Source organism: Mirounga angustirostris, unplaced genomic scaffold (assembly GCF_029215605.1).
Source record: "Mirounga angustirostris isolate CCGP_5_RB_7025 unplaced genomic scaffold, mMirAng1.0.hap1 SCAF_9, whole genome shotgun sequence".
NCBI lineage: Eukaryota > Metazoa > Chordata > Mammalia > Carnivora > Phocidae > Mirounga > Mirounga angustirostris.
Window position 1 is genome coordinate 102,672,924 of NW_026991717.1, and position 24,561 is coordinate 102,697,484.

Genomic DNA, 24,561 nt, shown 5'->3' on the forward strand with positions numbered 1-24,561 from the left:
TCATTCCTGCTGTGAGGTCTGAATTCCTGACCCACAGAATCGGTTGGCATAATAAATGGTTGTTTTATACCACTGTGTTGTGGGGGTACTTTGCAATGCAATCACAGTAACCTGAAGTGTACCAATATATTCTATTATATTCAATCTATTTCAATATTTCAACAATAACATAATTAACTATAGTATTAAGGCATCATAAGCTTATTTTAATCATTCCTTAATCATTCCACTTAGGCGGTTTGGACTTGTTTCCAATTATAGACAAGGCTAAAATAAATAAGCATCTACATCTCTATTTGTACACAAATGTCAATATTTCTATAAAAATCTATAAATTAGTTTTTATAAAACCTATAAATGAGTTAATAAATACATGTAAGATATTTAGAACCATCCCTGGCACATAGTAACACATTTTATTATTACTATTTTTATCACTGTAGATTGAACTTCTAGATGGAAGGTTTGTCCTTACTATCTTTGGTGACAAGGATCCTAACAATTGTATCTAATAGCTATGCTACAGTGTATCCCACTTTCTAGAGTTTATCATGGCAGAAAGTTGCAAACATAATCAGTCATAAAATTATGTCTCTGAAAACATCCATCTGCTGCTGACATGACTAGCTCTACAAATCAGTTTTCGAAAAGCTTAATGTGCTCGGTGTGATGGAGAGTTACAAGAAGAGATCTGCTGGAAATACTTGCGGACTAGAGAGGAAAGAGCGAAGCCACGTGCTCAAGTGCGTGCGGCTGTTCAATTCCTTTTGCATCCGCTTGGGCGGACCACTTGGTGGAGTAAGTGAGGAAGAGGTTCAGGACTTCGCTTTCCCGGTGACAGTTTGTGTCTCAAGTTTAGGAATGGGCTTTTCTCGCCGTTGTCACTCTATTCCACCATCTCTAACTCTTCCCCAGACGTGCTTGTATCTGCCCAGCACCTTTTAATCACATTTACTTCCAAATTCCTGGGTGGGGTGAAGGGGGGTAAGGAGAGAGGAAGAGGACTACCTGTCCACCTTCTCTTGTCTCAAAGGGGCAGACTGATCAAACAACTCACACTGCAACCAGTTTTCAACAGCTTTTAACGCCCTCTCTCTTTCGATTTTTCTCCCGTTTTGCCCCACTTTTTTAAGGGCTGCAGGTAACCGCCCTCCCCCCTCTGCCTCCCTCCCCCGCCCCTCTCCGGGTCAGGGCAAACGTAGTACAGCTGAGGAAGAGCATTTTTAGAGGACTCGTGTGCGGCCGGGTCGGCAGACCACCAGCCCGCGGGCTTCGCGGCCGCTCCGTTGGGGCGGCGGGCTTGGAACAGGGAGCGCCGGTCCCGCCCAGCTCTCCGCGGCCCAGCGTTGTAAGCTCGGCGGGCTGAGGAGCTCCAAAGCCGAGGACGGTGGGCTGGGAGCCGGAGACTCCAAAGCCCTCAGCAACTTCCCGGCCCCACAGCCCCACCCAGTAGCACGCGGCCTCCCCCAGAGACCACAGGAGACACCTTCGTCCCCGCCCCTCCGCAGGTCACCTCCTTCCACGCCCCTTTCCCTTGGCCCCGGCAGCCGGCAGGCAGGGAAGTGTCGTAAAGCCAGGCCTAGGAAACTTTACCCGGGGTAACAGCCGAGGCGCTTTACGGCGACGGCGGCTGAGTGTGAACCTTGGCGGTGGTGGAGGCGGCCGCGGCGGCGAAGGAGGCGGCGGCAGCGGCTGAGGAGGAAGAGGAGTGGCGGCGGGGACCTGTGCGGGGTGAGCCGCGCGGAGGGGACAGGGAGGGGTGCGGGTGACAGGGCCAGCGGATGGTTGCGGGCGGACGGGGACGGTGGCCGGCTGAACAGCTGGGCGGCGCTGAAGAGCGGGGGGGGCGCGGAACTGGGGGGGCTGCTCCGTGAGGGACGGTTTCTGCCTTTGTTCCCCCCCCACCTGCACCGTTCCCCCCCCGCCCGCCCGCCGCCCCCTCTGCTGCGCGCTTGTCCGCCGGGTCTCATGGCCTCCCCTCTCGGTCTGTGTCGCCTCTAGGATGGCGGAGGTACCGCCTGGGCCTAGCAGCCTCCTCCCACCACCAGCACCTCCGGCCTCGGCGGCGGCCGAGCCCCGCTGTCCCTTCCCGGCGGGGGCCGCCCTCGCCTGCTGCAGCGAGGACGAGGAGGACGACGAGGAGCACGAAGGCGGCGGCGGCAGGAGCCCGGCGGGCGGCGAGGCGACGGCGGCGGCGGCGGCCAAGGGGCATCCGTGCCTCCGCTGCCCTCAGCCGCCGCAGGAGCAGCAGCAGCTCAACGGATTGATCAGCCCCGAACTGCGGCACCTCCGGGCGGCCGCCTCCCTCAAGAGCAAGGTTTTGAGCGTGGCCGAGGCGGCCACGACCACGGCCACCCCCGACGGGGGGCCCAGAGCGACTGCAACAAAAGGAGCTGGGGTACACTCGGGCGAGAGTCCCCCTCACTGCCTCCCCAATAATGGAAGAACTGCGCTCCCCAGCCCGGCAGAGGCAGTGGCGGCGAGCGATCCTGCGGCGACCCGCAATGGACTGGCGGAGGGCACCGAGCAGGAGGAGGAGGAGGAGGAAGACGAGCAGGTGCGGCTGCTGTCTTCATCCCTGACCGCCGGCTGCAGTTTAAGAAGCCCCTCAGGCAGGGAGGTTGAGCCTGGGGAGGATCGGACGATACGTTATGTCCGATATGAATCCGAGCTACAAATGCCCGATATCATGAGACTGATCACCAAAGATCTGTCTGAACCCTACTCCATTTATACCTATAGATATTTTATCCACAACTGGCCACAGCTGTGCTTCTTGGTAAGTGGATGGAATGCAAAGAGGGTGAACCCCGCGGAGAGATCCAGGCCGTGCAGGGCAGGGAGTGTGAGGGCTGAGAGTGGCAGTGGATGTGTATACTCCTGCGTTTCATAGTATGTTACATGATGGAAAGTGCGTGTACGCACTACTAATTATTTAATGAAACTTTGGAAGGTAAGACGTCTTGATCTGGCTTAAGTTGGTATGTAAATGCAACAAGCCTGTATGATGCATGTTGGGGGTCTTGGATCCTGTTTATATTAGCTTATAGTCATGTTTAACTGTCTTTAATTACCCTCCCTCATCCTCAAAGCACTTTGCAATCATTTAATTTGAACATGGTTCTGTTCGGATACAGGCTTTATTAATCTCCCAATTACAGCCGTAATCAGGGAAGAGTGTATGCATAAACATGTTTTGGTGAACATGACTGTCAGTAAACTTGCTGTGGCCACATTGGAGAATTAAATCTTAACAAGCATTTTCTTATTTTCAAGTAATTATGGGGATTGTTTCCTTTTACTTCAACAGGACAGTTAACAGTTGTAGCACCAGAAAACACGCTGGTGCTAGATTTTAGAAGGCACTACTAACACTTCTGGTGACTGAAAGACTCCTGAAACTTGAGCAAAATACCTTTTTGTGGAATGTAAGAAACTAAGTGTGAAATTGTTACTCACCTAATTTTTTTCTTTAAGAAACTGGTCATAGATATACCTAAATACTAGTAGTAACACTGGCCTGTGTAAAGTTATAGTTGACAAAATTTTTTTACTTATATGTAAGCAAAAAAGATTTGGCTATGAAACTAGCTAAATAGTTTTTTGTTTTTTAATTTATGTAGTATTGGCAGTACCGGTAGTTTCTTCCCAATAATACTGACCAACTTTAGTCTGTATGAAACCTTTCACTTAAATATTAACTGAAGGTATATGCTTTATATCTGTGTCCTCACAAGCATTTTGTTTCCATTGAATTTCACTGAGGAAAGGCAACATGCTTTTAATATTTTATGATATGTAAAGGGAGAGCACTGCTATATTTATTGTTTTAGCATTGACTTAGTTGCACTTAGCAAATCCCTGCAAGACGTTTTGACAGTGCTTTGAAATCTATCTTTTTGATTCTATATGTTGATAATCTGAAAATACTACTTCAATATTGTAGATAATGGTAGTTCTGTCGTTTTCTATGTTCAGTTTGCTAAACTTCAATTTAGTATGTCTGTTTAAATTGTGGGAACTATCTTATATTTTACAAAACTGCACTTCCAGGATTCTAACCATTGTATCAAAATAGTTCTTAGACAAGCCTATGCTAATGAATATGGGAAAGTGATTTTATAGCACTATTATACATGTCATATTAAATGCCAGTGTAATTGCTAAAAATTTATGATTGATTTAATTGTAAGTTTACCCACAAAAGCATACACTTGAGTCAAACCTTAAATTGAAATAGTATATGTATTTCTGTTAATTACAGAAAATAGTTGTATATGTAATATTTAGTCAGCTTTGGGTTCTGTTATTACCTCGGCCTCTCTCAACTTGTCTGCCATTTTAGACTCTGATAAACTTAGTAAATTTTAGTTTTGATATTTCGTAGACTCCTTCCAGTTCACCAGCTGATTTGTACTTTAGCTCTTTAATAGCTGGTTTGTTTAACATTAAATTCTGAATATCTGGAAATTGAGATATGTACAGGTGGTTGACATCTAAGATTTACTAGTGCAAATATATATCTGGAGGTATTGAACATAAAACAGTAGTTAATCAGAGGCCATTTAGAATTGGGGCCTTTATGTTGGCATTTAAAAAATTTGAATTTCCTGTAAGAACTAATTTAAAACAAATATAAGTGTGTATGTTTATTTTAAGTCATATCATTTTAGAACTGTAAAGGATCTTAAATATAATCTAGCTCAACTTTACTTTTTTTTTTAATGCAAAAAAAATTAAGGACCAAAGTGACTTAAAATGTTTAAATCTTCAGATACTTAGGGGCGCCTGCGTGGCTCAGTTGGTTAAGCGACTGCCTTCGGCTCAGGTCATGATCCTGGAGTCCCAGGATCGAGTCCCGCATCGGGCTCCCTGCTCAGCAGGGAGTCTCTTTCTCCCTCTGACCCTCACCTCTCTCATGCTCTCTCTCAAATAAATAAATAAAATCTTAAAAAAAAAAAAAAAAAAACCATTTAAATCTTCAGATACTTAGGAGTGCCTGGCTGGCTCAGTCAGTGTAACATGCAACTCTTGATCTAGGTTGTGAGTTCGAGCCCCAAGTTGGGTGTAGAGATTACATAAAAATAAAAGCTTATTAAAAAAAAAAAAAAAAAGCTTCAGGTATTCAGTGGCAGAGAGGTAAAACTAGAACTTTACCTGACCTCTTATTATGGAAATAAGAACCTGAAAAATTACATACTCTTGACAGTGAAGATCATTGTGTTACCAAGTTATGCTTCATCAAGGGACGGTTGTCCTTGCAAACATGAAAAATCTGAAGAGATTGAAAACCTCCAAAATGTTTTTGGTTTCCATATAACCTGTAATGGATCAAATGGAATGTATGAGGTTGAACCTTAGAAAATTGCCAATACTTGACCATATCTGACTAATAAAAATGACAGTTTCTTACGATTCTTCCTAATAATTGTAACATGTGAAAGTAGAGTACCAGACAAATGGGAGACACCGTGAATTACTCTACTCTTAACTAATTTAGCTCTACCTCTTTTGAGTTCATGGTATTTTCAGCTGTTGGTGTCTTTTTGAACTTCTTAAACTTATTACCAGTGATGTATTCTAGTCTGTTTATTCTAAATTTAACTTTCTGGCTTCCTCTGTTTTCCCATGTATAGCATTCTGGAATTTGGGAATTTCTATTTCACACAACTTGAATTTTTCAACTTTTATAGATTGACAGGCATTTGGCCTTGTAGAGTTAAGTCTTAATCTTGCCAGGAATTTTTCAGTTCCCATCCTTGAAAAAAGAACACATTTGATAGTATGAGTTCCAAATATATGTGCAAAGCTTTTATTTGGAAAAATTGACAAATAGTTTAGTGATTCTTATAAGTGTATATCCATCAGCAATTTATCAGAAAAAAAAAACAGCATAGGCCTTCCTCACTACCAACATCTTATTAGTAATAGTATATTGTAAACTGGGCTTTTATTTTTTTACTGATTCGTACCACTTGATTTTTGCTCCTACAAATTCTTAATTAGGAAGAAGTCAATCTAGTCCAAGTGTGAACTGATATAATACTTCGTTTGCCTATTACTTCCTTGGTCAAAGGACGAAGATTTGTTTGAAATTCCTATCCAATTTGAAAGTCTTGTCCAATTGTATTATGTCTAGAGGTTCTGATTTTGAAGAAACTTCTTTTGGATGGTTTACTAACTGTGAAGTGTAGCTGTCCTACAGTTTTGTATCCTAGATTTATGTAGGTTTCTGTTTTTCCCTAACTTAAGAGATCAGGTCAAAAAGTATTTTAATGTACCATTAGTTCAAACATGTACACACACACAACCACATACATATATTTGAGGTGAGTTACTTTCAAATCAGAAAAATGCTGTCAGAGTTGTTCAGCCAGCCAACTTTTGTGTATTTTTCAGGTCTTATTTCAGAAAGAAATTTTAGTTTTCAAAAGAATTTTGATAGAACCAGATTGATTTATTGTGAATGAAAATGGAAATAGCAATTTTAGAGGTTTATTGGTTCAAAATAGTTTTGGATTGTGTGATAAAGCAGAAATGCATTAGTGTGAATTGTTGAATTTAATATCCCATCAAAAAGATTTTTCTGCCCTAGTTCAGGTTTGTGTGAAATGGATTAGAATTACCTTGCCTACAAGATTTCTCCACAATTAAAAAAGGACTTTTTAATCATTTTACAGAATGAGGGCTTTTTAATTTTTTAACCCAATTCCTGGTTTTTGTTGCTGAAATAGTTTCTTCTAAAAATTTAATTTTATTAAGAGATAATTTGAAGTTTTCCTATTTTTTTAATGAGTGCTCTTTATAGCAAACACATATTTCTAGCGAGCTGACACATTATTAAATTATTGGAGTATTGCCCTATTGATATTTACCAGAATACAGTATTATTAGAACTTTTCATGAGTGACAGAACTTTTGAAAAACATTTTTAATGGTAACACTGGAAATCTTAATGAAAATGGGGGATGATTAGCATTTATTCAACATGTAACCTTTAATACTCTGGAAAGACAGACATTTTTATTAAAATAATTCTATAAAGTTATATTAAAGCTTTTAGTATAATATGAAACTCTGATTTTAAGTTCTAGATACTCTCTGAGCTTTATGAGAATGATAGTGTCAGGAGTGTCCTAAAAATGAGACTATTGTATATCTAGTCTTCATGGTCGTTCACTAAAAAAACCCCTTGGGTAGGATCCAAGGAATACCTTAAAAGCAATCTTTTTTCTGAAAATCATTTACATTTTTTTTTTCCTGATCAAAATCTAACCCTACTGTTCATGTATAAATATCATGTCTTACATTTGTTTTTCACCAAAACTTTATTAGAATTACGTTTAAATTTACAGTACTTTGATAAGCAAGTTTCACAATATTTTATCATATCCTAATGAATAGACATTTTCTTAAAAAAATTACTTTCATATATTTCCGCCTTTCCAAATCTTAAACATGTAGGTCTTTATTGCAAATAATTATAAGCACCTCTTATAAAGTACTTGAATGTTTGCTTTGTGGGAATCTTGCTTCCCCCCTCCCCACTAGGCTTTGATAATAAACATAAGCAATTCATGCCCTAAACAACGTTGAACGATTTTAAAACTGGAATATTTGAAGGAGTTCTAGGATTTAGATTTCTGAAACTTCTGTGATTGCTCTCTTACTGGAATTCTTATCTCTTCTTCCTCAAAAATGTGACCAGTGGTTGGTTGCTGTTTCCCTGGGTAATTGTGCAGTACCTGATGGCAATGTATTCTTCATAACTGTTTGTTTATTTTTAAGGCCATGGTAGGGGAGGAGTGTGTAGGTGCCATCGTTTGCAAGTTGGATATGCACAAAAAGATGTTCCGCAGAGGTTATATAGCCATGTTAGCCGTGGATTCCAAATACAGGAGAAATGGCATTGGTAAGGAAAATATTATGTCACTAAAAGAATGCATAAGTTGTTTTCATTTTTGTTTTTTGAAGCAAAAGGTTTAAATGTAAATATGTAGAAATGAGAAAGAAGCGAAGGGAAGAAAATTAAGGTTTTTATTCCAAAATATTTTTAAAATGTTCTTAAAATGACTTGTTTATTAATGCTTTGAGAAATTATCTTTCTAACAAGTAGCAGGTGATCAGTTTTTAACCTCCAAACATTTTTTTTTTATCACATTCAAAATGATTTGTGTTATACTACATACTGCCGTTTTCAGTAGCGTTACTGGGGCACTTGATCACAGCCCTCCAGGAGCTGTCTATACCTGGCTTAAGTGGACCTCAAGGCAAAATTATGGAGAAATTGTTACCATTATTTAGTACTAGTCCTCAAACATATTAACAAATCAGGGAGAACCAGGAGAAAGAATTGTTTCTTAGTATTCCCAATTTCATCTCTTTCTTGGGTCTACTTTTCCTGGCATTTTCAGTTAATCTTAAACTTGTGATTTATAATGGTCATTAGAATCACTGGGTGGTTTAAAAACAAATGCTTAGGTCCCTCCTCCTGAGAATCTTGTTTGTCCTGTTAAAAGTAGGACTGAAGCTTCCCCAGGTGACTGTGATGTAAGCCTGGTTAAGAGCCACTGTCCTAGTGTCTAGGACCTACTGGCTTTTTGTTCAGGATGGGGGATCAAGCACTTGTCTGAGCGTGTCCAATTCTGGGATCTAGTGGAGCTCAGTAAGAATTCGTGAAAGATTTCATGCTTGTACCAGTATTTAATTACTAGCAGTTTTTTTGTCACTTGTAGTTTTTTTTTTTTAATACGAATGTTTTTGTCCGATTTAAGACTGTTTCACACAATCTGAGATGTCATGAGAAATCATTATGAATAGGTTGACTTAATACATTTGGTTTAATCAACCTTTCTTATTAGAGTTAAGAGTTTACTACTAAGGTTTTTAATGGATTGGACTTGTTATATAAGCCAAGTTTGAGTTTTTGACACATTAAAAAGAGCTGATAAGGGCTCATGGCAAATGATTAGCAATTGTCTGACTAGTTCACAGGGCAGAACCTGGTGGCTTGAGGGCTGCATCTTAGCCCTCAGACATTTTGTTTGGCCCGTGTAATGTGATCTTCCTCATGTGCATGGTTGGAAAATTAAGAGATTCCTTACAGAATCTGGATTTCTTAAAATCAGAGTTGGCAGTTGTTTTCCCTTTTATGTACCAGATGTATCTGACCCTAAACTAGGATACATTTTGCTAGACATTTACAGAGACACCACTGGCATCATTTGGGAATGCTGGACTTCAGTATGCTCAGGCTCACTCTAAGGTTTGTAGGAACCAACCCAGTATCTTGGGCCCACTCTGCGTCACAGCAGTTTCTGGTGTAATCTTTGGCAAGATTCGCTCAAGAGTCTTTTAGTAACTTCAGCTAGTTCAAGGGTTTCCTGGGTTGCTCTGACCGTACCATATCTTGCCTTTTTCTTTTTCCCCTTTTCTCTTACCTTCAAACAGAACAGCACAAACTCCTACTTGGAGCAAGTAATTACACCTAAGAAAAAGGGATACCTATGGAGGGAGATAGGTTTTTTATTATATTGCCATGTGTAGGTTCTTTTGGCCTCTCAGTTTAAATTTTTTCTCACTTAAGATAGTCTGTGTATCTGCATTCAAGGTAAATCCAGCATTTGATATTTCTGTGCTTAGTATGAATATGATAATTTAGGTATCTTTAAGAAACTAAATTTTCCTTCATTAATACTCATATCTATGTTCTAGGTACAAACTTGGTTAAGAAAGCTATATATGCCATGGTTGAAGGAGACTGTGATGAGGTAAGTCTTTCTAAATGTTTAAAACCCTTTACTGTGGTCTGTATTCTACCAGTTTTTTTTTTTTAAATAAGTATTCCATAATAAATTATACGGCAAATTTCATTGCAAACTATTACATAACTGTTGCTTGTGGTGAAAATTATATTCCTTTTAAAAACACATGAATTTTGGGTTCCTGTGTGGCTCAGTCGTTAAGCGTCTGCCTTCAGCTCAGGTCATGATCCTGGGGTCCCGGGATCGAGTCCCACATCGGGCTCCCTGCTCGGCGGGAGGCCTGCTTCTCCCTCTCCCACTCCCCCTGCTTGTGTTCCTGCTCTCGCTGTCTCTCTCTGTCAAATAAATAAAATCTTTAAAAAAAAACAAAACAAAAACACATGAATTTTGATCTAGAACAATTTTAAGATGATAATGGGAGCTAAAATTTGTTCTTTGTCAAAATGTAAAGGTGAAATCTTAGACATTTTCAGTAAATAATTGGTATTCAGAGGAACTGGTATTCAGAGGATTTGTTCAGTTAAAGTCACTTAAGGTAGCTCTTATTATAATCTTACTGCAATTTCCTTACATATTGGCCTTGGTTTCTCTCTAAATAACATTTTTTTTTTTTAACTTTGGGCCAACTGTCAGCTCATATGAAAGACATTTCATGTTTGAAAAAAAATCAGCAATAAATAATGAGAAGGCTGAGGAGAAAAAATTACAACCACTTTTTAAATGTAGACCTGTCTGTGTATTAACCTAGGAGTGTCTTTTCTCTTTAGCCTGTTTGTACAGCCTAACCACAGCTATAATTTCTTTGTAGCCTACAGCACTGTCCTGTACACATAGTGAGTGCTCTGTAACTAATGGTGATGATTGGGAATGTTAAAATTTACTGTCATATGATGTGGAAGGAAATAAGTATGAACTAGAGAAGTATAGATGTTTTTAATACAGCAATGGTGACTGAGATGGAACAAAGTTGTATTGTGTTAATAATTTTATGAACCGTACAAGTGACAATTATCTTTATTATTGGAGGGCAACTATGCCTTAGAGAGTTCTCAAAATACTTAAAATTAGGTAATTTTTTCCTCAAAAGACTCTAACCTGTTTTGATTACTTTTTTTTTAAGACGGTTTTTTTTCTGTACAAAATGTATACACAGTCGTTAAACATGATGTGTATGTGTGATTTGAGGGTACAGAGTCCCTTCATTCACCATGCTCACACTCTGCAGCTCTTCATTCTTCTTTCCGCTTATAGCTACTCTTCATCTTCAAATATGTATCCTCCCATTTCTAAGCACACATCTAAGCTGTGTAATACGTTTTCTTTACACAAATGAAGCCATAGTTATTATTCTGCAATAATTACTTTTTTTTATTTAACAGTATCTCATGAACATGTTTCCAAGACAGAATACAGAGATTTACCATAGAGTATTCTCACCCTTCTTGTTCACATTAGTTTGTATTCTGGCAGATTACACTAAATAGTGGTTGTTTGAGAAGGCCTGCAGGTATGTTGGGCAGCACAGAGGAAATCATCCTGGCATTTCAGGATGTTCAGTGTTATTTCAAATAAGGTAATTCACATGTAGTGAAGGATCTTACATGGTTCACAACTTTTAATGTAATACCACAAAGTAAAAGATGCAGTGACCCTGATCATTTAAATGTCTGGTAACTAAAATTTGCAGAAGAGGATTAGACCGCATATGTTGATGGGTGTAAGTCTCTATGTAGCCACACTGGTTTAGTTCATCAGGAGGAGAAGTCAAGCTTCATAAAAGTTGCCAAACAGTTTGGAGAAATCTTTGGGTTGATAAGACCATGTTTTGATCCTCTACTGCTACTGAGTAGAGTGGTTTCCAGTGAGCAGGGATGTTACGAACAGGGAGTATTATGTTCCTTAATGGTGTTATACCTTTTGTGAGTTATCCTAGTCACTACCCGTGAGACATGGTAGTGTGCTTTACCTTAACAGAACAAATATGTTTATATCGTATTGGTTTTCCTTTAAAAGGTCTGGGGATTGATATGGAGATTTGGGTTATATTGTTTTAGTCTCATAGTTAGATCCTAAATTAGTGACACGTTTTATGGTAGAAATACTCTTTTCATTGTGGGCCTAAAAATCTAATTCTGATTTATTTTTCTTACTTTTGAAGCAAAGAGTTTTACCTATTCTTAGCCTGAAATGGGGATAGTTCCGAAGACTTACTTCTTTTGTATGATTTTTTTTACAGTTTGAATAGTTCTGCCTCTGGATTAGAGAACTCTTCTATGTTTTAAAAAAAATTGTGTCCCACGTTGTTCAGATAAAGGTTTTGCTCTATAAAGGGATAGAACCTTTGTTTACTCTTTATAAGGCTTTTCCTCTCCCTTTCCTTATGTTTTAAACTGTATAAGCCACGATTCTATCCCCTTTTCCCTTCTAATTTTTGAAAGTTAATTTGTCTTTGTTGGTTCCACTTCCTTTTATTACCATTTCATCCCATTTGGTTTGGTTTCTTACCCCTCGACTCCAGTGTAACTACTTTCTCACTGATGTATTTGCTAGACCTAGTAGCTTCTTGGTTCTCCTCTACTTATTAAACTACTTCTCAGTCTTTAAGGTCCAAAACAAATATCAATAACTTTTTAAAAGTTTTCCTTAATCCTTCTGGACAGAATCACTTGTGTGGCTTCTGTGGCTTTCTTGGCTTCTCTTTTTGTAAAATTTACTCCGCTGTTCAGAGTCTGTGCCTTAGCTGCTAAGGGAGCAGAGATTCCTTTTCTTGTTTACTGCCGTATTCTTAGTACTTAGTGTGGCATTTGTGATAGAGTACAATGGTTCTTAAGTATTTGTTGACAATTAGTTCAGTGCTTCCAGCATTTTATCTGTACCTCTTTTTTTTTTAATGGACTTGTGAATTTCAGCTTGTATAATTGTTAAACTTGTCTTTCCTTCTGAGCTTTCTGTAAGCTTTCTAGGAATGGCAGTCATTTTACTTGTTTTGTACATAGTAAGATTTAAAAAAAAAAGTATCTACAGAGTTCATCAGTTGTTAAAATACCTTTTGGTAAAAACAAAATCATATGTAAAAACAGTCTTGTATATAATAATTGTGTTCTGAGGAAAACTGAAATTTTAATTTCTAAGAATATAGTAACCAATTATAAAGTAACCAACATGTGATTTTACTTAAGTTAGGCCAACCTTCTTTTCTCTTAACGTGTTAAGGAATTTTGGCAAATTATTGGAAAGACATTTGAAAAGGGATTTAAATTACATTTTCCACCACTTAGGTTGTACTGCTAATTTTTTTTTTATTCTTCAAGAGATTTTTAATTCTATGCACCTGTACGGAGTTACATTTGGAAATCTCTGTGAAGCCTTACCATGCACATCCAGTCAATTTTTACTTCCTATTCTGTTTGTAGAATTTGTGACCTTGAGTCATGTTTATATTGCTCTTGGTTGCTATTGTCATTTTTAAGATAAATTTACATCATATTAAACCAAAGTTAGTAATCACAGAGTTGAACTGTAGATGATGTTTTTGTTCAAATAATAATGAAATACTCTCCTGATCTAATAGTTATTTTCATTTTGCCTTACCTATGACTTTCCTAATGTTTTATGTCAGAATTAGACATGTTAAAACAGCCTAACTAAAAGATCTTTTTTAATTTTCTGTATATTTGGAGCTTCTATAGAAGTTATAGCATGAAAAAAAGAAACAAGTGGATTTGTTGTTTCTTGAATGAGAAATACATTACCCATGTTGCTGACCTGGCTTGGATTTGGTTACACCCCCACATGTTCTGGCTGCCAAACATGTAGTGGCTACTAGGACAAGCATCTTGGGTTTGTGTATTACATTAGGGGAATAGTAAGAGAAATACATACAAATAGCATGAATAAGTTTTCTAGAATGTGGGATTGCTGGATCATATAGTAGTTCTATTTTTAAGTTTTTGAGGAACCTCCATAACTATTTCCATGATGGCTGTACCAATTTACATTCCTACCAACAGTGGCCTAATTTATTATAACCAATGATAAATCTGTTACATATTAACAAAATGCATATAATATCTTGATATATACAAATGCATCTCATGTATTTTTATGTTTTTTTGATATTGTACAAAGGTGAATTTTATGATAATGTACAAAGCCTTATATGTTTAACAGTTATATGTTGAACATTTTTAGTTTCACTGGAAACATATTTTGGCTGTGAGACAGAGGCTGCTGGGTAGAGAAGAGTAAAATGGAGATATTTAAGCTGTAAGGACTTTTGGTTGAGTAGTTTGTCCTAATTAAAGAACTGGTTATGAGAAGCCTGGGTTCTAGATCCATCTTCTGTCACTTAGAATTGTGTGATTGTAGGCAAGTCATTTAACTTTTTATAGTCTGTCTCTTTGTCTATGCAGTATGATCGTAATTCTGATCTTAAAGGAATGTTATGAAGAGCAGTAGTGGTGTTCAGTAGTATTGATGGAAGGTCTGTGAGGTGCCAGTTGATAGGCTAGTGCTTAGGTTCTAGCAGTGAACAGTTGGCCTCCCTCCAACAGTTCCAGCCTACAATATTAAAAAAATCTTTCTAAACTATAATCATTTGGTTTATCCTGACAATGGTTTGTTGCTAAGAGAGTCTGTGGAACTTCACAGTAATCCTTTTTCTGTTAAGTAGAATTCTACTTTGCCAGATTTCTTTGGGACCAAAGTAGCCTCATTATCCTTTGGCTTCCTATGTAATACTCCCATGATGTGGTCTAAAAGAATAGTTTTATATTGAGTTTTCACTGTAAACCCAGATTCTCTTTTAATTATAAGAATTTGAATGATTAAGTATTAAAAAGTAGTTACTTTTTTTCTGACATTTTCTATTTTGTCAAATGATCTCTTTGTTTAGAGAATGTGAGTGTACCGAGAGAATATTTTCATTTTAACTAAGGTTAGCCCTTTGTGTAATTCCATTTCTGTATAATTGGGCTGTATTTCACTAATCTGTTAGGATGCCAACAAACGTGAATACAACTCTTTACCACACCCTATGTGTGTATTTTTGTAGCCATAATTAGCTTCAGATGTGTCTTGAATATTTCCAGTTGCCAAATATTAACAAACAGACTTAGAATCCCTTCATTGTGTCTTAAGTAGGTTAGATCTCCCATTTGCTGCTTTGTTTTAATCTGGGAAACAATCAGGGGGAGGCACAGAAGAGTGGATACTATTAAGCTGTAGTTCAGATTTGGAGTCTGGTCTGTTTTTGCAGTTCTGGTGGCCTTGAGTTTCATTCTTTTGTAAATTGGAGAAAATCATATCTATTTCATAGGGTTATTGTGAAAATAACATAATGACAAATGCAGGTAAAATGACATAATGCATGTAAAATGCTTTACAATTTTATTAAGCCTTCAATAAATACTAGCTTAAAAAGAACCTTTCACTCCTTTTTCTGTGAAATCAAGTTCCAAGTTTTGAGTTGTTGTACCTTTATTGCTTCACATGTTAATTATTTTGACACATTTTAGCTTTAATTAGGTGGTGGCCTAAAACAGAATTCTAGGAGTTATGCAAGAGAATTGTTCAAAATTGAAACCTGTATTGATCAGACTGTAGTGTCCCATACTGGAAGATGACCTACATTACTAAAAAATAAATTCCCTTTTTTTAAGAGCAGAGAAAAATTGTTGACTTTTATTCTTAAACCAGTTTATTTGTTGTACAACATTTATTTAAATGTCCCTTCTTAGTAATATTTTCTCTTGCTCCTGAATTATTCATTGCTTGTGTACAACATTTATTTAAATGTCCCTTCTTAGTAATATTTTCTCTTGCTCCTGAATTATTCATTGCTTGTGTACAACATTTATTTAAATGTCCCTTCTTAGTAATATTTTCTCTTGCTCCTGAATTATTCATTGCTTGTGTACAACATTTATTTAAATGTCCCTTCTTAGTAATATTTTCTCTTGCTCCTGAATTATTCATTGCTTGTGTTTAGATCTTTAAAAAGTTCACATTTAGCATGTGATTTGCTTTAATGAGTTAATTGTGTAGGCAGTTGCTTTAAGATGATGCTTTTTCTTTCAGTACTTTGGTCATTTAAAAGTTTGGTAATGCTTTTGTTTGTTTAATGTTTATGTAACTGTAATATAATGAAAGGTGCTTAGGATGTATATAATTTACAAATATTTAAGAGCCTTCTATGTGTTAGGCAGTTTGTTAGGTACGTAGGAAATGGCTATGAAGGAGGTACACATGATCCCTGCCCTTGTTGGGCGCATCAGCTAGGAGAGATGACACCGTCATTAAATGTTGAATGAGAATGGAGTTGAATAAGGAGAAGTGCAGAGTGCTCTTGGGGTAATATAAAAGAAAGGGATACTTCACCCAGTCTGGAAGGGACAAGCTAAGGCCAAAAGCAAGGAGGACAGGAAGAGCATCCTTCCAGACAGAGAAAACAACTTATGTGAAAAGTCTAAGGTGGGAAAGATTATGGTGGGTTCCAGAAACTGAAAGTTCAGTGTTGATCATGGAGAGCTGGGGGAAGGGGAGGGGAATACCTAAACTGAAGTTGGCAAGGTAAGTAGAGGCCATATTTTGATGGGCCTTTTAGGTTTCTTTAGATTATTTTTAGATTGTGGACTTTATCTTGAGGACAAAAGGGAGTCAGTGGTTTTAAGCAGGGAGTTAACAAGAGCATCATTCTACTTAAAGAGAATGGAGACCTTTGAGTTAGGAGGATCTTGTAATTACAGTGGAAGTTGATGGCAGCTTGGACTAGAATGGTATCATTAGGGATAGAAAGAAAAGGGTCGATTTGAGAAATTTAAGAGAGAGAATTGAAATACTCGGTGCTTGGATATTTGTAGGGGGGCGTGAGAGGAAAGAAGTTCAACAATGACTCTTGGTTTCAGGTTTAAGGATTGGTAGGATGGAGATCTTGTTACTAAGATACGGAATTGTGGAGGAGAAGTTGATCATGAGTTCAGTTTTGGATAGGTTGAGTTGAGGTATATTCTTTTTCCTATTATTTACATCCGTTTGAATTCTTGTCAGGTATTTTGATAGCTTGAGAAAGAACAAAGAGACTCATAGGCTTTACTTGGGACTTTAATTATGCTTTGCTTTTTCTGTCCCACTTCAAACACCTGAGGGTTATGATATCCCAGCAGTAACTGTGGCTCACTGTGTCGGTAATTCTCAATGAGGTAGGTTGAGAATCAATAGAAAGGCAAATAGAGCTGTGTATCTAAAAGGTGTGAGGATGGGATAGAGGATGTTTTGGTAGAGGAAGGTAGAAACAAATTAAAAAAGGAAATCACACAATACCAAAAAGTATCATTTATTCATTGTCAGGGCCATTGGTTCAGTAATATTAAAAAAGACTCAGAAGTCAATACTTTATGTGTTCTTCTGTTAAGTGTTGATGTCCATAATATGTAGTCATTTGTTCTCAGACTGTAGTCTCCCAACTAGCAGCATCAGCATCAACTAGCAATTTTTTAAAAATACAGATTCTTGGGCTCCATCCCAAATCTACTCAGAAACTCTGGAGGAGGGGTCTCAGCAATCTGTTTTAACAAACCCTCCAGTTAACTGATGTTTGGGTACCTTTGGTCTAAAATCAGCAAAGGGTCAGATGAGTAAATATTTTAGACTTTGCAGACTATAGATCTCTGGTGCAGCTGTTCAACTCTGCTCCTTGTGTTGAGAAAGCAGTCCTAGACAGCATGTAAACAAATGGGCATGGTTGTGTTCCAATAAAACTTTATTTACAGAAGCAGGCAGTAGGCACATTTGGCCCAAGAGCTATAATTTGCAGATTCTGATGTAGACTGTAGACAATATGGTAATTGTTGCCAGGATAAATGATGACAAATTAATGAAAATATAGGAGTCGGAGGTCAATTTGAATAGTTTCAAGTACTGGTCAATTTTCTTCAGAGTTTTTATTGTTGATTTTTTCCTTTTCTTCGTCTTTTTGTCACACTATTTTTCTCCACAGGGAAACAATTCATCTTTGTTTTAGTATAAAACATGTATTCTCATTGCTAAAACTTTCAAAACATCACAAAAAATCAATAGAACAGAAAATGTTCACATTCCTACCTCCCCTTGCCCCAAGAGAAAATTACTATCACAATTTCAGTGACCATTTTTCTGGGTTCTTTCTGTACATCATTAACATTTATTGTTTCACCATCAATTTTAAAACAGAATACGGTATGTTTTTCTTAAATATTTGAAATGTTTATGTGTGATTTGTCAAATTATGAAATTATAAAATTAATTTCAAATATATAAAATTGTAACTTAGTTTTCTCCTCTTTTCGAAGGTTGTTTTGGAAACAGAAATAACGAATAAGTCTGCTTTGAAACTTTATGAAAATCTTGGTTTTGTTCGAGATAAGAGGCTGTTCAGATACTATTTAAATGGAGTTGATGCACTGCGACTTAAATTGTGGCTGCGTTGAGAAACTGACATCAAGGAACAACTTTCCAACCATGCAGAATCGACCTTTGCATGCAATGCAATTTGTACAAAATTGCTTTGCAGGTGGATTTAGTAATTTCCATGCAGCTCTTATCTGTCAGTGTCTCATTGAGTGTCGCACAATATTTGTTGCACTTTGGCATGGCGCATTTGTTCCGAATTAAAAGAGATTGTTTTAAACTTAAAAGAGTTCTTTTGGTACCAGCAAGATGTGCCAGTTGATAGCCAAGATTTGTTTGTTCATTTGCAAAGTCTGCTGACAATGTCATTTACACAGTGATCATTTTGTCACAGAACCAGTAAGTGGAACATGATTTTTGTTCCTTAAAAAAGCCAATGTAGATTGTAAAAATCTCCAAGTTATACTAACATTTCACATGAAACCTGCCATCGTTTTCTGAAGGGGGTGGGGGAAAAGCTTCAATTTTAGGTTTTATTTTTTTAATATTAAATTTTTCCATTCTTGAATATTGGTACCTCAGTGATTAGTGAATGAAAAAAATGTTATGTAGGGTTGGGTGTGTCTTACAATGAGTAAAGATAACAATTAAATTGCGTCTGCCAGTGCCTGTGTAGATAAATATATTTGTCTTCATCTCTAGTTTTTGAATGCATGCTATCTTTTCCTTTTCTTTAAGGTCTTTGCAAGCAAACTTTTGTTTTTATTTAAATTCTAAATTTGATAATAAATTATTTCAGATTTTTATAATTTGGATACTTTTTGCCAGGTGAGTGACAGAGTGGTTTACTGTAAAGTCCCTTTTTTCCTTACAGTAAGAAGTTGAATCTACTTGGAAAATCTTTGAGAAATGACTCAAAAGGGATGAGAAAAGTTGATGGAGCCGGGAATTGCTGGGTTTTTGGATGCACTTTTTTTTTTTTTTGAGAGAGGGAATTTTTGGAAAAGAATAGAAAATTAATGTAAATTGGTATGATTTTATTTAATCAAAATTATCGCTAAGCTGTGAAGGACAGCTTTTACAAAGCAGTTGGAACTTTTCCCACTTGATTTGGATTTCACATTGCTTCTGTTTCTTAAAATGCTTCACTTTTGGCTCTTGGTCTTGGAAATAAATTTCAAGGTGCATTGTATCCATTTTAAACTGATTTTCTTTTCACTTATTTGAGCAAATTCTTGGGGAAGCTTTGCTTAGTCCTCAAAAAAACAAAAGGGAAAATTGTAAAAAATTTTTGGAATGAGTTCTATGGGTTTTCTTAATAGTTATTACCATGTTCAGTTACATTGTATTTTGGCCAATCTGTGCAGTGTAACAAATTTTAAAGTTAATTGCTTTCAATTGAGTCAGGAAACCTGTGATGGATAATTTAACTGGAAAACCTAGGTACCCATAAAAAAAAAAAATTGATGCTCTGTGAAAAATGTTTTGTAGGATTCTATGTTGTTTTTTCTTTAATTTGGATATGCTTTACTTCTGCTCTAGGATTTGGTTTGAATTTTATTTTATGGCTATAATTACTGTATTTTTTAAAACCCTACCTCCATTAACAGTTGGTAAAAGCCCCCTTTCAGGAAAGTTTGTTGCCTTTTTTTTTTTTTTTTTTTTTTTTAAAAAGGAAAGCTGCTCCTTGCTCAGTGTAGTGTCTTGAAAGTGAACATGGTATTAAGTACTTTTAAAATAATGGTACACAGATTTGGTGAAAATAAAATCTTCCTGCTGGTGGGATCATTTATAGTTCCTTATTTTTAAAGACAACTTTTTCTTTCCATTTTATGTTGCTCTTGAAAGTTTAATCGGCAGAGTACTGATTACATTAAAAATGTGATGATCACACAATACTCAGCTTTCCAGCTGACGATTTTGAGTATGTCTTTGCTCAAATGTCATTTGGGCTCTAGCATTTAGAGGAATGCCAATCATAGTGATGCTTCTGTTATTTTTAATATGGAGGGAACTGAGCTAAAACAGTTATCAAATTTTATCTCACCACTTTATATTTGACTTGCTGATTCATGAGTAATGATAGTTGATGAACATACAGTTGCTTGACTCACTGATGGGGACAGTTCCAAAGTAGATACATGCTGGATTTTCATTTCAACCATTATGTTTTTGGCACGTTGTCAGTGAAACCATTTCTACTGACCTTTTGCCCCAGAATTGACCAGGTTTTGCTGAACTGACTGGGTGTTTGTAAACATGACCATAACATGTGGCTAAAAAGTCAGATGGTTGCTGTATTGTTCAATTGGTGTATGTTGAATATAGATGTCTCCCTTATGTCTTTCATTGGTTATGCAAAAATTGTTTACTTAAGTAGACTAAAATTTTAATATCTAGCTTGATAACCCAGCATCGAAACTAAGTCTCCATTCCAGTTGAAGTAGCATCGTACATTAATTTACTTTTTGATAGTGGGCTTTCATTTTTCTTATATGATCTTAAAACAGTCCCAGTTAAAATTGATAGAGTGAGTTCACTTGGCTAAAACTGAGCAAAATTGGTGCAACTTTCTTTTAACGGGGTGCTGCCTCTTTAAGACTGACTGTACTATCCACTGACACTGGTTTGGCAGTTGGTACTGCTGAACATTTTTATACATGCTACCATGAAGCTATATATGTTAGTATTGAAGAAGCTAACGGGTATACTATCATTTTTGATATGTGGGCTGATTGTAATTTCCCTTACTTTAGGATGAAACTACTCTAGAGAAGTCCACAGATCAGAAACCAGACAGTAGTTTTTGAAGTCGAAGCCAACAAAATAAATAAAGAAAAAAGAAAAAATTACTATTAAAAAATTGGTTTTGATATTTTCTGCCTCTTCCCCAAATTACCCTCCCTACTTGCTTGACAAATCTATGTAAAGGACTTTGTTTGTCACGTTTTAATTTTACCTTGCCCTGTGTTATGGTATTGGCTGACATGTATAAGACTGGATGTGTATATTTATTATGGTGTCTAAAAATCATGAAGTTCATCACTTTCCGGGAGCATAGATAAAAGCAAATCGGTAGTGCATCAGAGTTACTTTTCAGTGCACCATGACATCACTAAAATGAGTGCTATAATGTTACAGGGCTTTCAGGTTTGTAAAAACATAACCATAAATTATATTGACGTCAGATATGAGTTGAGTATCTATAAAGTATCACGTGTATCTCAAAATATTGGACTGCTGTTTGATGACTGGATATTGCTGCATAATTTTCTTCTATTGTCCCATATCCTTTTGGAGAGAGAGATTTAATGGGATTTGAAATGTGCAAGATGTCTAAATAAGATGCAGTCAAATAAAGTTGGTTAAGTTGTGTTTGCATTTTTCTTTTAGATACAGCTGTGTGCATTTTATGATTGAGTTGTTCTGCTTTTACCTAAGAAAAAAAACCAAGCAATCCATTCAGTTCTCCACTTCCTGCCTCCCATCCAAGAATTATTTGGGAGAAGTGATATATAATTGTTATCTACTTTGTGTTCTGACAAAGTAAATTTAAAAATAACAGCATGAATTTGATTTTCCTAAAAATATTCAAAGTTAGTCAACTCAGATATCAGATATCAATACAAATGAGAGCATTTTTGCATGTATAAAACCAAAACTTGGTTTTTTGTCCTTGTCCCATAGCAATTTATTCCTAAGACTGTTTTTATTTTAATTTACTACCTTTTTTGTTTGTACTTAAGTAATGTTTCTCCCCCCTTGTTAAGACACCAAAGTAAAATAGAGCAATATCTGGGCTTTTTGCCTCATTCTTGTAAGGAGCTTTAAATGGTAGTTATGTATGCTTTTATATTTAAAGATTTATGGATGTTAGTGGAAGAAAGAGATGTTTTAAATGTGAGTACTAAATTACTTTCATCATCCATGCAGTATTCACTTTGTTCTTTTATAGTTAGTAAAAATGGCTGAGTTCATGTTTTACTTGAATCTTATATGGGACTCCTGAATACCTCATAAATTGTCTAAATAATGATCGGAAAGTTGATAGCATCCTTTGACACCTATGAACAGAGATCACTATTAATGTGTAGCCCAGCGATATAGTGAGTGGTAACTTCTAAACAACTTTTAAAAGGGTGAGAAGTCTCATGAGCATATAGCACGCTGCACTTTTTTTCAGATCAGTGCTGTCCAGTGGCCCTTTTTACAATAATAAAAATGTTCTTTGTGCTCTCCAGTATGGTAGCCACTAGTCACATATAGCTGGTGAGCCCTTGAAGCAACAGCTAGTATGATTGAAGAACTGAATTTTTAATTTTAATTAATTGGAATTTAAGTAGTCACGTGGCTAGTGGCTACTGTATTGGACAGCATAGCTTTAGATAATATTTAAGCAGTAGTAACTAAGGAAAGTGTTTTTTCAGTAGGATTTTTAAGACGACCAAGTTACTGAAATATGAAATGGAAGCATCAGGATTAAAAATCTCTGAGCAAGGGAACAGCTGCGCTGTTCATGTTGATTGTCTTTTGCATCCATACAGTTATTTGACACCACCTCTCTCCCACCCCCATTGTGATGTAGCCCTTCTGAGAAAAGCCGCCCTTGAAGTTTTTATTTGGAAATTTTCTGGGTTGCAGAGATGCACAGATTCAAGTGGCAATAATTAGTTTCTGATGAGACTGTCATGTCTTTTTAGTGTTAAAATATTTTACATAGTTAAACCTAATAATCTCTCATTGTAGATGAATTTGAAGTCATTTCATGTCTAAATGAGATTGGTCATTTCTCATTTTACCAGTGTTCAAACTGGAACATAGAAGTATATCGTATTTGTACTTTAATTCTGGAAGATCATTCATGCTGAAGCAAAGGCGGCGAGTGTTTTTGTTTCTGAGAGAACAAGATTTTGCTGTGTTCTCTGGCCATGTCGTGTGTCACTCTTGATTCTAGCTGGTCATGTGGTTGGTGTAACTCATCAAAAGGGCAGGAGTGAGGTTGAAAAACACCTGGCCAAGGGGAGTGCCAGGCTTGGTACAGTTTGTTCCCACTGCTGGGGAAAGAGCTCAAAGCGTATGTTTGTTTGATAGCAATCAGTGTCTGATCGTCATATGAAAAGACCTAGGGATAACAAAGACCACCAAAGTGCCAAAATCTAATACTAAAAAAAATGTGAACAATGCAGGGGTTATAATGTAAGGTTTTTATAATGCTAAGAAATAAGCTCATTTTTAGTTAATGGATTTTCATTACTACCTCTTTGCTGTATAAAATATATCTCAGTTTTCTAATACCTCAATTTCCTGAGAATCTGTATGTACGTTTTTGTAAATAAAAATTTACCATATGCTAGGGGAAGGACCTGGCTTTTAAAGAAATTGTATAAAGACCGTTGTTACTGGATTTGTTAAACAGTGAATCGATTTGAAACTTCTTTAAAACATTTTATAGCCTTTTCTGGTCCCCTTGACTGAGGTGTTGTTTTTTTTGTTTTGTTTTCTTTCTTTTTTTAGTAAACATAATCTTATTTAGTGAGATCTGTGTTCAGGAAGCATGTACCCTCATTTGTTAATTTACAACTGCAAAGATTTGTATGTCTCCTATGTTTTCCTTTCATGCCAAAGAAACACTTTTTTAAAAGCCAGCAGGTTGCACGAACTGAAAAAAAAAATTTTTTTTTTTTTTTGCCCCTTATACAGGCATTCTTAAGTTTTATTTCCTGGGATTTAGATACTTTCCAGAAAAAACAATATCTTCAATTTTTTAGTTAAAGCTAGTGGTAATAATTTGTGAAAATACATGTTTTTAGGAATGCATTAGTTCCATTAAGGAAGTAATGACAGTTTTAAGGAACTGTGCTGCATTCAGTCCACAATTGCATGAACCTTTTTAAAGCCAATATAAGATATAATTGCTAAATTGTGTGTGTATGTGAACTCAGGATTCAATGGCCTAACATGTAGGGGATTGATCGCTGTTATCTTTAGGGCCAAATTTCCCATGATTGCACACGGCTATTGATCTTATTTTTAAGGGGGCTAAACCTGCTGCCTTTAAACTTTGCTATCTCCCTCCCTCCAACTGTGGCTGTAAACAGTGACTCTGCATAGTCAGCTAGCATTATACTTGATTCTACTGTGAATGCAAATAAAATTTGTTAAGTCCATCAAGTATTAACTAGGTAAATGTAAACTGATTTCAACCTTGTCTTTGGCCAAGTCTACTTAATAGCTTATGATAATTTGGAAATGAATTACATCAATATGAATGTGAACATTGTGTTTGAGTTATTGTGGGAATAATTATTCATATTTGGAACTGATAACATTTATTTAAAGTGTTTATTTCCATCCTTATGGGGCAAGTTTCTTAACCTCTCTGAGCCTTTAGTGATTACTACCTGAAAGGCAT

At 36.7% G+C, this 24,561-nt stretch overlaps 1 protein-coding gene across 1 annotated transcript; it reads left to right on the forward strand.

The window, feature by feature from the left end:
• Positions 1–1,360: 1,360 nt before the first annotated feature.
• Positions 1,361–24,316, forward strand: NAA30 (N-alpha-acetyltransferase 30, NatC catalytic subunit). The gene is made up of 5 exons (XM_045900936.2): positions 1,361–1,731; positions 2,002–2,779; positions 7,789–7,912; positions 9,715–9,770; positions 18,092–24,316. Exons 2-5 carry the CDS (start codon positions 2,003–2,005, stop codon positions 18,227–18,229), a joined length of 1,095 nt encoding a protein of 364 aa, XP_045756892.1. The 5' UTR covers positions 1,361–1,731; position 2,002; the 3' UTR covers positions 18,230–24,316.
• Positions 24,317–24,561: the final 245 nt, after the last annotated feature.

Excerpts from the sequence above, each read along its gene's own strand:
- NAA30 (XM_045900936.2), top strand. The coding sequence starts at position 2,003 with ATGGCGGAGGTACCGCCTGGGCCTAGCAGCCTCCTCCCACCACCAGCA. Across the intron at positions 2,780-7,788 it reads GGCCACAGCTGTGCTTCTTG|GCCATGGTAGGGGAGGAGTG; the intron begins GTAAGTGGATGG and ends TTTATTTTTAAG. Across the intron at positions 7,913-9,714 it reads ATACAGGAGAAATGGCATTG|GTACAAACTTGGTTAAGAAA; the intron begins GTAAGGAAAATA and ends TCTATGTTCTAG.